At 44.9% G+C, this 15745-nt stretch overlaps 1 protein-coding gene across 1 annotated transcript in view; it reads right to left on the bottom strand.

Annotated features, from left to right (window-relative positions):
- LOC144115593 (uncharacterized) overlaps positions 1–8469 on the bottom strand; it is a 61615-nt gene extending 53146 nt beyond the window's left edge. The window contains exons 1-3 of the mRNA XM_077650012.1: positions 8225–8469; positions 5405–5574; positions 988–1082 (exon numbers count right to left, since the gene is read on the bottom strand). Of these exons, the coding sequence (XP_077506138.1) occupies positions 988–1082; positions 5405–5574; positions 8225–8259 (300 nt within the window). The 5' untranslated portion in view covers positions 8260–8469. The remainder of the gene's footprint in view (positions 1–987; positions 1083–5404; positions 5575–8224) is intronic.
- Positions 8470–15745: the final 7276 nt, after the last annotated feature.

The following is a 15745-nucleotide window of genomic DNA, read 5'->3' as shown; positions in this document are numbered from 1 at the left end:
TATATTTTTAATCTTTGGCCAAAGTTACCTGCGACACTGGTATGTGCGCTAAGCTCACTACTAACATTTGCCGATCAAGCTTAAAGAGATGAGAAGCCATGCTTAGAGTTCTGAATGTGAACAGAAGTTCGCAATCACAAGGGCGTCCTGAAATGGTTTTGGTACAGCATCAGATTTCCACTGACATTTGCAACTCTGGTACTTGATTACTGCATTTTCAGGAAGGTGACATTGCAGGGAGAGATTGGCTAATTTTCATAGAAATTCTTCTTTTCGATATGAAAAAAAAAATTACATTTTACCAAAAAAGGGTGAGGGGGGTCTCTTATACGTAACTTCACTCTGCCCCATTACAAGTGCACACTTTAGCAGAGTGCATTCCTCCAGTGCATTTAAAAATGCCCTTAACAAGTGCATTTCACGTGACTGCCTACAAAATGACTCACTTTCATAACTGTGCATTCAAAGAGTGCCATGCGCTTTGCTACACTGCTCAAGAGGGCAATATGAATCTAATCTCAAGCAGATTACAAAATGTCATGATAATGTAAGGCCTTTACATGCAATCTGCAATTGATAACGACAGCAGGAATAAATGCATAAAGCAAAACTGAAACGCTGCATCAAAACTCCATGCCACCACACAGCTGTTAAAGGTATTATTTTCGGCATTTTCACTTCCACTGCCCAGTACTACTGTGTCGTTTTTAAGGGTAAAGATGTACAGAGAAAAGCACTTAGGTCTATTGTGGAATGTGGAACTTCTAGGTTAACCTTCTCACAAAAGAAAGCAGGATTTCAGAAATGAACGTTCGTAAATACTATGTAATTTTGTTTACAGCTTGTTGGTTTAACCATGCATCATACCAAGCTGGGTTGCCAGATACCTGGAATCAACATGGATCCAACGTTGGATCCATCCAGATTCCTGGATCCGTGCATGCAGAAAAGGTGTCATGATCAATGAAACAAAACTGCACAACCAACCTTTACTTCATTCCTGGATTGCTCAATGAATGCTTTCCGGCTTTTGATTTCCTTTTCATCAATCTTGAACTTCTTTGGATTTTTTTCAACAATAGCTGGAAGCACAGCAGTTAAGGATGTATGGCAAAAGGTAGAAAAAAAAAGTGAGCACCCAGCTTCAAATCCTCACTGTTTTTTTATTGTGCAGCAGCTGCCAGCCCTGAATCTTCTTTTAACAGACTGACTGTAGCAGCAATGCTGAAGCAGCTGTGTGTCCATGCTACCTAACACAATATGCCTGAAGTACTGTGAAAAACTACAGGAAAATAAAAATAACCACATTTACACATACAGAAGTAACTGCCCCCACTGACGTCATGAGCAGAAAAACACTGCCCTACATTCCACCCACTAGCTGAAAAAGATTTGGTATCAAGAACCATATACAATCGTGCCCCAATAATACAGATGACCTGAAATTTTTCTGGACATGTAACATTTTCAATACACTTGCGCCTTGTTGATATTGAAGCTTTTTTTACCGTATAGAAAATCGGCACGGTGAGAACGCACAGTGCATACAGAGGCCTATGTATTTTTGTAGTGCTAATACCGACGGCTATGTGAACAAGACCTCGACTTCTCAATCAGATATTTCTTTTCCTGTTTTTTTGTTTTTTTTTGCAATGAACAAGTGCCAAGACAGGTAAGAGCTGAAAAGCCTTAGTGATGGCTTTTTTTTGTGAGTTCATTCTTTACCCTTCATCTGCCCAGTCAAAAACCCTTTTCATTTGCTGAGGTATTGTATGAACGCCGGTGAAGAGAGGTCATTCATCACCTTCTGCTACTTCAATGCATCCAACACCTCCAGTCTGTCTGGGAAGAGATATGTGCTAGTCATTTGTAAGTAGTACACAGTCTTAGTAACAGAGACTCCGTCACATGTGTCATGGCCAGCAAGGTGCTTCAAAGTGCATTTTTTAAAAATAAAGGTAACCAGGATAATGGACTTCAAGTTCTCAGGATTTTGCCCAATTTTTAACTTCATTGAATACAGCTGTGCAAAGAAGCAGACTTAATGACAAATTTTTTTCCTAATAAATAATTCGTTCCTCTTGTCTTACAGCAAATTTTAGTCAGACACCATGTCCATTTTAATGAGGCACCACTGTACTTCCATGTCATGATCTTGCTTTAGCAAATATTTAAATAATTATTGACACCTAGCTCATTAGTATGCCAACTGATGTGAAAATGGCATGCAGAACGCAGCTCTTTGGTAACGCATGACTCTTTCACACAGTGGGGTTGCACTAGGAAGTGCAGCTTGCAATACAAAGTGAGCACAACACACCAATGCTCAGAATACTCAGTTGAAGGAAGAACAGCAGATGCATGACGGTCATCGCCAACTAGCCCCAGCCACTTCGGAGTTCTCTACAGCCCTTCCAGTGAGCTCACACACTGCATGCATTGCAAAGGCATACAAAGCATCTAGTGCTCCCGAACACCTAAACCATGGGCTGCTTGCATAAAATCAAGAAGCAGGAAAATCTGCACATGAATGAAGGAAAGCAAAAAGCACAAGCAAGAAAGCAGGAGAAATCCAGAACCAGCACTATCCTGTGTGCTTTCTCTCATGTTCATCCTTCGCGATTTGGGCGAGCTGTGCGCCTTGCACAAAAGCGACACATTTCAGTTCAATTTTGCAACTTTATTCCAAGAAAACTACTTTATTGTACCATATAGTCTGATACTATATCTGGCACCTAGCTGCAGATACCTTTAAGTTTCTTCTTTGTTATTGCTGTCTCCACTGCACAGACACAGCTCTTCAACCTTCATGTAAATGAAGTCATGGTCGGTTACATCAATTACATCCACTTATAACATTTAACAACTATGTCCATGCACATCACACTCCATAAATTTACGCATTCAAAATCCATGTGCAGACGAGCTTAAGTGGTGCTTTTCTTAGAGACTCAGTCAGCATCACTTCTAGGTTGACCGTTACCATCCACTCCTGAGTACAGGTGCCTGAATTTTGCTTTAAATAGCACAAACCTGCACGGCAGTGCATGCTAGATGATAATGATATCAGTGGGCAGCTCTTGTCATTTAACACCTCCTTGGCTGCCACACAAGGAAATGTATACATGTGAAATGCAGCAGCTCTTTGCCATTCATATTTTCAAATTATTGGCTCCCAAGTTGGGGGAGCAGCCCACGCACGAGCGCAGCCCTTAGTCAAGTGTATATGGCAGTTGGTATTAGTATGCAGGGTTTAATGTCACGAAGTGACACTTGTATGCTATGAGGGACACCGTACCGGAGGGCTCTGGACTCATTTCAGACCACATGGCGTTCTTTAATGTGCGCTGACATCACACAGCACATAGGCGTGTTGCATTTCGCCTCCATTAAAGTGCGACCACTGGGGCAGGGTTCAATCCAGAGACCTTGGGATCAGGATCTGAATGCCAAAGCAACCGAGTCATCACGGTGGGTAAATAACCGAGAATAAACGAGCAATCAACTTTAGCCTCCCCAACAGACAAATGACCATACTCCGTCTGACTTAGACCATGAAGAGTTCAGAAAGGTAGAGCCTGTGGTAATTAATTATGGACAGAGCAAACAAAGCTAAATGACCAAAGAAACAACTTGTCATTGGCATTCACTTCTGAATATTGCACCACTGCCCAATAATAGACCAGTTCCCCCTGCACCAGTCATTCAACAGCTGTTCTGAACTGCAAGCGGCATCATATACCATGCTCCAAACTAGCCAATACCAGCATCAGCTTTCAGAATGCTGCAAGGTATTAGTGCACCTTTGCAAAGCAAAAAGTGCCATAAACAATTATAAGCATTCTTTCTTCGCATCATTCAGCCGTAATCTTGTCATTAGAATCAAGTATGAAATCAACAAAACTGCTTGAATACTCACAATTAATGCTACTGCTCACCTACTTAAACTTAATGAGCAGTTAACAGTGTTGCCACCAGTGGAAATTGCAAAAAGAATTTGCCAGCGTCAAGTGATCAATAACAATATTACATAGAAACACAGGGAACCATGGTACATATCAGGGCTGGAAGAGCGTAGAAGACATGACAAAACAGAAGTGAAGACAACAGTGCCTATATGTTTCATCCTATTAGTTGCAATGGTAATTTCCAAGGGATCATGCATTAAAATTGAAGACTGAGAAACTTCTCACAATTTCATGCTATTTTCTTGGTGCCATATTTTAAAAGTTGACAGCATAATCAGATGCTCACAAATTGTTTTAAAACTAATTTAGCAACTTTTAACTTGCAGTAATTTTAAAATAAAAGTCGGCACATTATATGACTTAAGAAGATAGCTAATCTGACTGCTCATAATAATGACTTCATGATTGGCATTATTGCCTGTAAGTTTTGAAGAAAGCGAGATATTCAAACAGTTCATTTTGACAGATTTAACATCTCAAATAACATGTCACAGAAATGTGAACTTGCCACTCCCAGGAAATGCTCAGTCATGTATGTTGCAATGCTAATAAGTGGCTGAGACAAATACATGCAATGCATTGCACCCTTTCTGCACCTCTCACAAAGAGCTCATAACAAAACCCAAACTGGCACTATTGGTGCTGCATTGTCAAGAGCTATTTACTGTAAAGCCCTTCTTGCAAGCACATGTTAAAAAATTGGCAGTATTTGTAAATAATAAAATTAAGACACTGCAGCACTGAATGCTCCAGAATATGCAATTATTCATTGACAATTCCTACAACTTCCTACCAACTATGACAAGTTACAGGAAAATCTACATCAACATCACTAATAAAATAAGCATACCAAGCAATGCCATAAAAATCAGTGCAGAACAAGGCAGCCTATGTTTGGAGCTATGTTTCAGTTGTGGGAACAAAACCCACTTCGGCAACTAAGGTGCTCTAAAGCAAAGCTCTTATTACAGGTTTCATCCTGGCAATGGAAGCCATGCTACAATAAAAGCAGAACGCAAAGCCACCTGGTAACAAGATTTTGGTGCACCTTAAAGAGCCCCAGATAGCCAATATCAATTCAGATCCCAATGCTACATCATGCCTCACAATTCGGGTGTACCTTCTGGCCTGCAGAGATTACAAATTTTGTAACTAGCATAAATAAGTGCATCACAACAAATTTGCAAAACATGCCTGGCATGAGCCATGCAATCTATGACTAATATATGCAAACTCAGCCCACCTGACAATGCTTTTTCAGCTTTTAAGCATTACATTAAAATAAAAGCACATGCCATAAACATACACAATACTTTAATACAGGCATGTGTACACAAAACATGAACAACACACAAATAAGGGAAGCCAACAGTAACCTAAATGACTACTTTGCTTTAGCACATCATGAGGAATGCCATAATAAAATAAAAGGCTACCAACAGTCTCCTCAAGATCTTCTAGGTCCCATTCTATGCTGCGTAGTCCTTTCCGGAGCTCACTTGTGGTCCAGTCAATATCTTCTTTACTTGGTAAGCTCGATGGGTCTTGGTATTGGTTCCACCTCTCAAACAGTGTTTTGTTGTTGGCTATGGCCTTGACGATTTCACTGAAGACAAGGTGTAACATGCATCAGAGCAAGTACCCCAACCACACTTAAGATTTGCAATGCATTTTGCTGTTGCCTAAAAAAACAAAAACTGAAAATATAGTCATACATACACTTCAGGAATCAAGCATGAGAGGGTAGTAAGGTGACACATGTATAGCTCCTACATCGATATACTTACAAAAGTCAATCAAAATAGCAGTAAAACTATCCTCAGCATGAAAGCCACTTCATCATCATCATCAGCCCTACTACACCCACTGCAGGGCAAAGGCCTCTCCCATGTCTCTCCAATTAACCCTATCCTTTGCCAGCTGCATCCACCCTTTGCCTGCAAACTTCTTAATCTCATCCGCCCATCTAACCTTCTGCCGCCCCCTGCTACGTTTACTTTCTCTTGGAACCCACTCCGTTACCCTTAAAGACCAGCGGTTATCTTGCCTTCGCATTACATGCCCTGCCCAAGCCCATTTCTTTCTCTTGATTTCGACTAGGATGTCATTAACCCGTGTTTGTTCCCTCACCCACTCTGCCCGCTTCCGATCTCTTAACGTTACACCTATCATTCTTCTTTCCATGGCTCGCTGCGTTGTCCTTAACTTAAGCTGAACTCTTTTCGTTAGCCTCCACGTTTCTGCCCCATAGGTGAGTACCGGTAAGATTATGCTGTTGTACACTTTCCTCTTGAGGGAAATTGGTAAACTGCCACTCATGATCTGCGAGAATTTGCCATATGCGCTCCACCCCATTCTTATCCTTCTAGTTATCTCCCTCTCATGATCCGGATCAGCTGTCACTACCTGCCCTAAGTAGACGTATTCCGGCACAATTTCTAGGCTCTCGCTGCCAATTGTGAACTGTTGTTCCCTTGCTAGGCTGTTGAACATTACCTTGGTTTTCTGCATGTTAATTTTTAGACCCAACGATCTGCTCTGCCTGTCTAACTCGTTGATCATGATTTGCAGTTCACCTCCTGAGTGACTCAGCAAGGCAATGTCATCAGCAAATCTCAGAATATTTAGGTATTCTCCATTTATTCTTATTCCCAACTGTTCCCAATTCAGGCCTCGAAATACCTCCTGCAAACATGCGGTGAACAGCATTGGCGAGATCGTGTCTCCTTGCCTGACGGCCTTCCTTATTGGAATTTTATTGCTGACTTTATGGAGGACTATAGTAGCTGTGCAGTTGCTATATATATCTTCCAGTATTTTGACATAAGGCTCTTCTACCCCCTGATTACGCAATGCCTGTATGACTGCTGAGGTTTCCACTGAGTCGAATGCTTTCTCGTAATCAATGAAAGCTATATATAGAGGTTGGTTATATTCTGCGCATTTCTCTATCACCTGATTGATGGTGTGAATATGATCTATTGTAGAATATCCTTTACGAAAGCCTGCCTGATCATTTGGTTGATTAAAGTCTAACGTTGCCCTGACTCTATTAGCGATTACCTTAGTAAATACTTTGTAGGCAACGGACAGTAAGCTGATCGGCCTGTAATTTTTCAAGTCCTTGGCGTCTCCCTTCTTATGAATTAAGATAATGTTTGCATTCTTCCAAGCTTCTGGTACAGTCGAGGTCATAAGGCATTGCGTGTACAGGGTGGCTAGTTTTTCTAGCACGATGTCCCCTCCATCCTTCAACAGATCTGCTGTTACCTGATCCTCCCCAGCTGTTTTTCCCCTTTTCATTGCTTCTAAGGCTTTCTTTACTTCATCTTTCGTTACTGGCGGGATGACGCATTGCTGTGCACTGCTGTCTTTCTCATTAGCGTTCTGATTACATTGGCTACTGTACAGGTCTGTGTAGAACTCTTCGGCTACGTTAACTATCTTATCCATATTGCTAATGAAAGCCACTTAAGTAACGCTAACAATACTAGTTCACCATACACAAGTGGCCAGCTGCAACAAATGTTTAGTTTCCTCTATTAGACAAACATTCAAACCTTCAAGTGGCATTTGTATTCGTCCAACAAGCAAAAGTCGGACAACGCCTGACGAAAGCAGGGCGCACGGTTACAGCAGTGGGGACAAGCGCTGCCTAATCTCACGCCCCATAGAATGCCTTTGTGGGCCTTTCCCAGTTATCGCACCTTCTTGAAACACAGGTGCTCGAAAACAAAAGCTGAACGATAACAGTATAGACTCCTCCTAGCTTATTTCCACGTTGAAACATGGCAGTGAACAGGCCTCCCTACCCGCAAAAATAGCGGCACTGAAAGTTCAGACCTGTAGCAGACAATTTTCAGTGCTGAAATCAAATGCTTCCTGCTTTTGATTTTTTGCTTTCTCGAGTCCATATCACGTACTGAGACATCCTTGCTCGCGGCACACAATGCGAATCATAGCAGCTGCAGCGCTCCGCGATGAATCAAGAATAAAGCATCGCTAGACGACAAGAAACATAAAACAGCCTGCGCAGCAGATGTACGGAACGGAATTCCTTTGCACCGAAAATTTGCTGTCGGATTACTTCCCAATCCTAATCGTCCGGTTCACACGCAAGGTGGCTAGAAATCAAAAATAAATGTGATCGAAATACAGCTGGCCGGCTAACCTCTCTTCATAATACATGAAACATGAAAGTCACATCAAATTCAATCGGCAAAATGTTAGAGGTAGTGAGCATACAGGGAACTTACTCTTTAACGACAAAAAATGGATCCTCAAGACTCATGGCCTTTGCGATCCACTCATAACAGTCGTGGCGTCCGTAGTGGCATGTGGGGCTCTTGTGACAAGCTCGGTGCTATCGAAAGAACAACAGATACCGCACCGTGGGAGCGGCGCACGCAGTTATCAACCTCCAGCTCAGATTCCTCGGCAATACGCGATGAACGCTATGACGTCCGCGCTGAAGCAAAAAAACAAATCATATGACGCGAATCGCAGTGTTGCCTACCGTCGCTAAGGCATTGTTGCTAGTTCAATCCTCTAAACGTTGCAAAAGCACTAAAGCTCTGAAAATAAGAAATGGCGCAGTATCTGTCTCGCATTTTCGCGACATCTCAACCGCACCGCAAGGGAAGGGATAAACGATGGAGTGCAAGAAGAAAGCCAGAAAGGGATGCCGTTGTGAAGGAATCCGGAATAATTTCGACCACCAGGAGATCTTTAACGCGCACTGACATCACAAAGCCAACGGACGCCTTAGGGTTTCGCCTCCATCAAAACGCAGTCGCGCGGTCGGGTTCAAACACGGGAACTCCGGATCAGTAGCCAGCCGCCCTAACCATTGAGCCACCGCGGCGGGTCGCCAAAGCTCTGCCGCAGCCGATGGCAACCGCTCTGTTTTGTATTGAAGCGAAAAGCTTCACTACGCCAGCTTTTCGAGCCGTCAGCGGGCCGCAAGTTTGACTTTGAATGTAAGTAGAGGTCAGTGTGGCCGCAAGTTTCACCTTGAATGTAGGTAGAGGTCAAACCATGAGAAATGACGCCTGTCTAATAATAATAATAATAATTGGTTTTGGGGGAAAGGAAATGGCGCAGTATCTGTCTCATATATCGTTGGACACCTGAACCGCGCCGTAAGGGAAGGGATGAAGGAGGGAGTGAAAGGAGAAAGGAAGAGGTGCCGTAGTGGAGGGCTCCGAAATAATTTCGACCACCTGGGGATCTTTAACGTGCACTGACATCGCACAGCACACGGGCGCCTTAGCGTTTTTCCTCCATAAAAACGCAGCCGCCGCGGTCGGGTTCGAACCCGGGAACTCCGGATCAGTAGTCGACCGCCCTAACCACTGAGCCACCGCGGCGGGGGTGACGCCTGTCTCGCATATCTCTGTTAACACCCGAACCGCGCCCGTAAGGGAAGAAAAATGAAATGAAAATTGATTTTAAGGAAAGGAAATTAAGCCCGTCTCACACATCTCGGTGGAAAACCGCATCGCGCTGTCTGCGGCGGCGGCTGCGTTTTGATGGAGGCAAAACGCTAAGGCGCCCGTGTGCTGTGCGATGTCAATGCACTTTAAAGATCCCCACGTGGTCGAAATTATTCCGGAGCCCTCCACTACGGCACCTCTTTCTTCCTTTCTTCTTTCACTCCCTCCTTTATCCCTTCCCTTACGGCGCGGTTCAGGTGTCCAACGATATATGAGACAGATACTGCGCCATTTCCTTTCCCCAAAAACCAATTAAAAAAGGGTAGGAAATTGAGGAAAGGAAATGACGCCTGTCTCATAGGTGGTCGAAATTATTCCGGTGCCCTCCACTACGGCGCCTCTTTCTTCCTTTTTTTCTTTCACCCCCTTCTTTATCCCTTCCTTTACGGAGTGGTTCAGGTGTCCGCCGAGATGATCCGGAGTTGACGGGTTCGAACCCGACCGCGGAGGCTGCGTTTTTATGGAGGAAAAACGCCAAGGCGCCCGTGTGCTGTACGATGTCAGTGCACGTTAAAGATCCCCACGTGGTCGAAATTATTCCGGAGCCCTCCACTACGGCACCTCTCTGTTCCTTTCTTCTCTCACTCCCTCTATATCTTTCCTTACGGCGCGGTTGAGGTGTCCAACAATATATGTCTTGTGTGAGCGCCTTTAATGTCGTTTCGAAGAAAGCAAGATGTTTAACAAATAAAAAAATCCCTACCAATGGGTGTGTGTCAGTATGGCTATCTATGGAAACCGCCAGTCGCTCGACCACAAACGTAGCCAGGGAGATGCAGCTTTTCGCTTTCGACCAGGGTTAACCAGAGCTAAACCACCAGCAATTTTTTTGTTTTTTTTTTTCATATGAGAAAGCAGCTGGTGTTTGCTCCGATCGAGCTCTCTTCCCAACAGAACGCCTCGGCCTGCGTGCTACGGCAAGAACATAACCGTAATGTACTCATTACGGTCGAACTGATTAGCGGTACTTAGAAAAAGTAAGTAATTAACAGACGACCAATTGCAATGTGATTAATGCCAAGGGGCATTTGCATTGCGACTCCGATTGTGTGACCGATTTATGTTGACGAACTGAATTACCTCACTCCAACGACAATTAAAGTTTTGATCTTACAATTCATTATTTAGTCGAGCCCGGATATATCGAACCCTGATTGTAGCGCAGTATCCGCGCTCCTGCAATGGCGCTTTTCCTTACGGCCCTCGTCGATCACTATACGCGCGCAGATCGAGACGGGTCGGCTGCGCGGCCTTGGTCATCTGCTGTCAGCGCTAGCGCTGTGACACCTTGTGTCGAGGTAACGTGGGGTGTGCTTGAAGGGTGGTCGTCGATCTCTTGCACCCACGCCACAGAGCTGTCATGCGGTGAAGCCAACCTAACTATAAAGCCGGTATATAGCGGCGGCGTTTACCGGACGTGTTTCGCTGACGAAGAAGTTGCAAAAACCAACTGCACCTTAATTCATGTGAATTATTATTGTAATTACGGCATACTGGTAGCAGGAGTAAACATTTTGTGATGGGCAGTGGCTATTGTTGCAAAGAACAGGCCGCTGCGGCTTCGATGCACTAGTGTGGGTGCAGAGTATTCTTGCTTCTAGGCTACAGAGAGGCTTATCTATTGCCATTTTTATGTACTGATGTATCATACTGTTTCGCGATCTTTTTCGAGCTAGATATATCCAGGTTCGATTGGAGCTCAGATCAGATATCCCTAGCCATTAATTTTCCTCCTCGGTGGTGGTTTTGAGCTTTTCACACTCTTACATCGGGTCTACAAACCACCAACGACACCGGGTTTTGACCGTTATGAACCTAGTAATGCCAGCGCGTTAAAGCTGTACCCTCCTCTCCACGGCGCGCTTGATGTCTCCACCGAGAAATGAGATCACCATCGTTCCTTTCCTTTGCTAAAAACCGATTTTCATTTTCTCTTCCGTACGTCATTCCCTCTTTTATCCCTTCCCTAATGGCGCAGTTTAGGCGTCCACCCAGAAGGGGGACAGTCACTGCTCCTTTCCTTTCCTTCTCACCACTCTGATCCCGAGGCTTCAAACTGACACCAATATCGACAGCCACTTTTTGCGAGGATGGCAATACTAATGCTATAATGCATTAAAAAAAATACAGGGCGAAACCTTGTTTAAGAAATTGCCTGCGAGCCACCGTGGGGTTCGGCTGTTGAGAACGAGTTCATGGGTTGGTCAGCTCGTCGGCTGTATTTCAGTGGAGGCAAACTGAAAACCGTACTTAGATCCCAGTGCACGTTAAATAACCCGAGGTGGTCGAAATTAATCTGGAGCTTATGAGCTTATAATGATATATCATTACGTGCACGGCGCCCCCGAAGTTGTTTTAGTACATGGAAATGCACTGATGAAACTGCCTGCGATAAAAATGCATCTTTTGCTTCCAAGCTGCGCAAGCTGGCCCCGCTTAGTGCAAGCTGCCATTGTCGGTGCTCCTTTCTTTCCGTCTTGTGTGCTTTCTGTCATTTTCTCACGCCTTTGTTTATTTCATTCTTGCAACCAGTAACAACGTATCAGACACCAAAACATACTAGAGTGCCTTTCACGTACTTTCTCTCTCCCATAACCTCGCTTCTCGATTCTTCAACTTGCTAATCATTGAGTCCCTCCCGTTTACAACAACCTTGTATGGTATGGTATGGCATGGTATGGTATGGTATGGCATGGGCCGGGAATTTAACGTTCCGATGATATATATGCTGTGAGGAACGCCTTAATGGATGGTTCAGGATTAATTTCTACCTCCTGTGGATTTTAATGCGCCTGACGTCGAACAGCACACGGGCGTTTTTGCATTTAGCCTCCATCAAAGTGCGGCCGCCACGACCATGATTCGATCCCTCTGCCTTCGCCTTATCAGCCGAACGCTAAAGCCATCGAGCCACTGCAGCGGGTGGTTCATAACAGTCTCATATATCTCTCTCGAAATAGAGACTATTCCGATTTTGTTCGCTCATGGGATAACAGTTCAAAAAAAAATTTCTGCTTGAAAAAAAAATCTGTGCATTGGACGCGGCATGCTCGCCAGAACTGGTAGCAAGTGCCGTACAATATCGTTCGCCTGAAAATCTACTTCTTCCAAACGGATATGTCCACCTTAAAACAAAATGCAATAATTTAAACGTCTACTGCGGAGTGAAGAAGAGTTCTGCTTTGTTGTGTCGTCCTTTTGCCCCGTGGTCTTCCTAATAGCGCTACCTTCACTTTCGAAGACGTCACCAACCAGCTCAGCACTAAGTTTTATCTGCAGCGGTGGGAGTCGGAAATAGCAATGCTTATTTTCGCGAACTACGTACGTCAGAAGCGGCGCAGGCAATGTGCCGCTGCGCGCTCCAGCAGGAACGCGGTTTTCACTTCCAAAACACATCTCTGTAGCTCAAGCATGCGGGACCGAACAAGGGGAGCGCAGAGAGGGCATATTTTCCGGTGACCCTAACATTTCCAATTCAGCTAGGGCCGTTTCGATGCTGTTGTAACGTAACACAGGCCAGTATTGTGCAGCTGGTCAGAAACACTGCCTTATAAAGACCGGCCTCTCACAAGTTCGAAGTGGAAACTTGGATTCCGTCATGACGAAACGCAGCCAGCTTCTGCATTTTTTTTACTATCTTGCTATTTATTCGCCTACCCTAACGCCAATGGCGATATATACATACGTGGTGCAGGTTCTCCTTACACTGCTTCCTCCCCAGCGAGTCGCTTGCTGGTCAGTGCTGTTGAACACGTTTCTTACTGTTTAATGAACCGCAAAAAAATGAACAAAAAAAATCGTGGTGTCGCAGTAATTAAGAGGCCTTATTCAGGTTTTCCTGGTGCACTTAAGCAGCAATTCCTCTCCATATGCCAAGGTTCTGCGACGGCTTCCTGCTCTATAAAATAACTTTAGTGTGCGGGAAGCCGCTCCTTTACTTGAATTCCTTTCGGGAGAGGCGCCACGCAGCTTCGACTTCGATCCTAGTCGACGCTAACGCCTCTCGTGGCTGGTTCTGTCCATATATAAAACTTGGAGTGAAATTTCGTGACCTGCAAAATAGTCTTTCAGTCATGCTTTCAGAGGACCTCGGTAGAGAGCTTATCAAAAATTATTTCAAACTGTAAGCTATTTTATTTTTCGCCAATGCGCGAAGCATGCTTCGCATAGAAACGCAGAGCAGGGCCCTCGGCCTTCGTGCATGATGCTAAAGTGTCCGTAACAGTATCTCTAAGGACCCTGCACGTCTAGTCGCTGTAGACTGGAACACCGTGAAGCAGCAGCGCTACACTCGGAACACGAGCTCTAGTAGGCCTATATGTGGAAGTAAACAGGGAGTAAGCTGCCCTATAGCGCACTCACTTAAAAAAAAAAAAGGTGTGCTGTAGAGGACAGTTTAGTCTCTTTTTACTCATTTATGTCTAGGTTTGTTTTAAGGGTGTCTGCCGCCCCAAAGCGACTCATGCTATGAGGGATGCCTGGGGAGGACTCCGGATAATTTCGACCAGCTGGTGTTCTTCAATGCGCACTGATATCGCACAGTACACGGACCTCTAGCATTTCGCCTCCATCAAAATGCGACCGCAGCGGCCGGGATCGTACCCGCGTCTTTCGGGTCAGCAGCCGAGCGCCATAACCGCTGAGCCAGTGCGGCGGCTACATTTATGTTTCGAGTGTACCCACAGATCTTCGGCGCCACATCTGTGATCTCAGCCGCAGAGGAAGCGGGAAGCGTAAAGCCCACCAGTGGTGGTGGTGAAAAACATTTATTGATGATTGTTTACAAGAGAGAGTGGTAACTGGCCTCAAGGGCCAGCCACTTACAAATAATAGGAGGGGTCCCTAGTCCGGGACCACTGTGGCTTCTGCGGCAGCTCGGGCCCTAGCGACGAGAGCTCTTTGGTTGCATAACGTAGAGCTGCCGAGCAGGGCAGCCTCCCAGATCTCTCGAGTAGGTGAGGGTAAAGGGGGGCAAGCAGGGTTAGGGGGACATGCCCACACCATGCGGCACGTGTCCGATAACGCGCAAACACAATGCGGGCACTCCCCGTTAAAAACCGGATTAAAATATTGCAGCACTGCCGGGCACATTACCGTTTTGTTGTATACGCGAAGGCGAAAACGCTTCTTGCTTTTGATGCTTTTGCCCTTTCTCGGGGGGATGAAAGCGGCTATGCTGTGTTCGATATCACTGAGTGGACAGAACGCAAACAGAGAAAGCGAATTTATTTTTCGACAGCGTGGGTCACCAGCTCGGGGACAGCGCGAGACTGGATGGACCGCGCTGCGATTGTGATCGGTGCTCATGACCGCTTATGCACTATTAAATAGGCTTCGTCTGCATCAAACGCATGTGCATTAACATTCGTGAGCTTCAGCAAACGGCTCGTGCTTCACATTTCCAAAGCGATGGTGCCGGCAGTATCATATCGCAAGGCTTGTCCACAGTGCAGTGCACGCGCGTAAGATCAGAGGCCTAAGTGGATCAACATTTTTGGGGGGCTAGGCTGTTTCTGTTGAACAAGTAAACGCGGCGCAGAAGAGACACTACGAAGCACACACATCTGCATATGGATATCAGACTGCGTTTTTACCTGGAAGAGAGTTAGAAAATAACAAGCATATACAATTAAGCAAAAGAAAAATTAGGATTCCAACAAAACTTAAAGCCAAGCAGCTTTGTTTGCGGATAAATGTTTGTAATCACCTTGTTTCCCGCTGCCTACTTTTCTGATCAGTGGCTTGTTGTTTTATTTGATTATAATTGCTAGTTTCGCCTCGTATTTCTAACTTTTTTTCTGCTGTTGCAGGTGTAACAGCCGTTTATCTTTTTTTTTTCGACGTCGTCTCGGTATTAATGCTTGTTGCTGTGTTGTGTATACATTGTATTTTTTTCCCCTTTCACCGATCCATTTGTCTCAATAATCAGTGCGCTGTCCCTTACCATGGTCGCGATTCTGCACCCGTACAGTTGGCATGTAAGTTTCGTCGCTCATTCAATGAAGGTTTAGCCAGAATTTCACCGCCTCTCCGCTCGCGTGTGTTTCGTCCCGCCTCCTTTTGCCCTGCGTTCACCTATACATCGTGTTCGTGAAACATCTTCCGAGAAGCTTTTCGCCGTTCCAAGTCCTGAACGTGACTATATTAACGTGATAACGCATAAGCAATGGTAGAAGCCTTACCTGCGCGTGGTAAAAACCGAATTCCATAGTGACCAGGACAGAAATAAATCCTTGTTCATAAAGGTCCCTGACTAACGTTAAAACTTTTGAATCCTTATTA

This window comes from Amblyomma americanum, chromosome 1 (genome assembly GCF_052857255.1).
Source record: "Amblyomma americanum isolate KBUSLIRL-KWMA chromosome 1, ASM5285725v1, whole genome shotgun sequence".
NCBI classification, from domain to species: Eukaryota; Metazoa; Arthropoda; class Arachnida; order Ixodida; family Ixodidae; genus Amblyomma; species Amblyomma americanum.
Note: the sequence above shows the minus strand (reverse complement) of the source record. Positions and strands in the feature narration are given on the sequence as shown.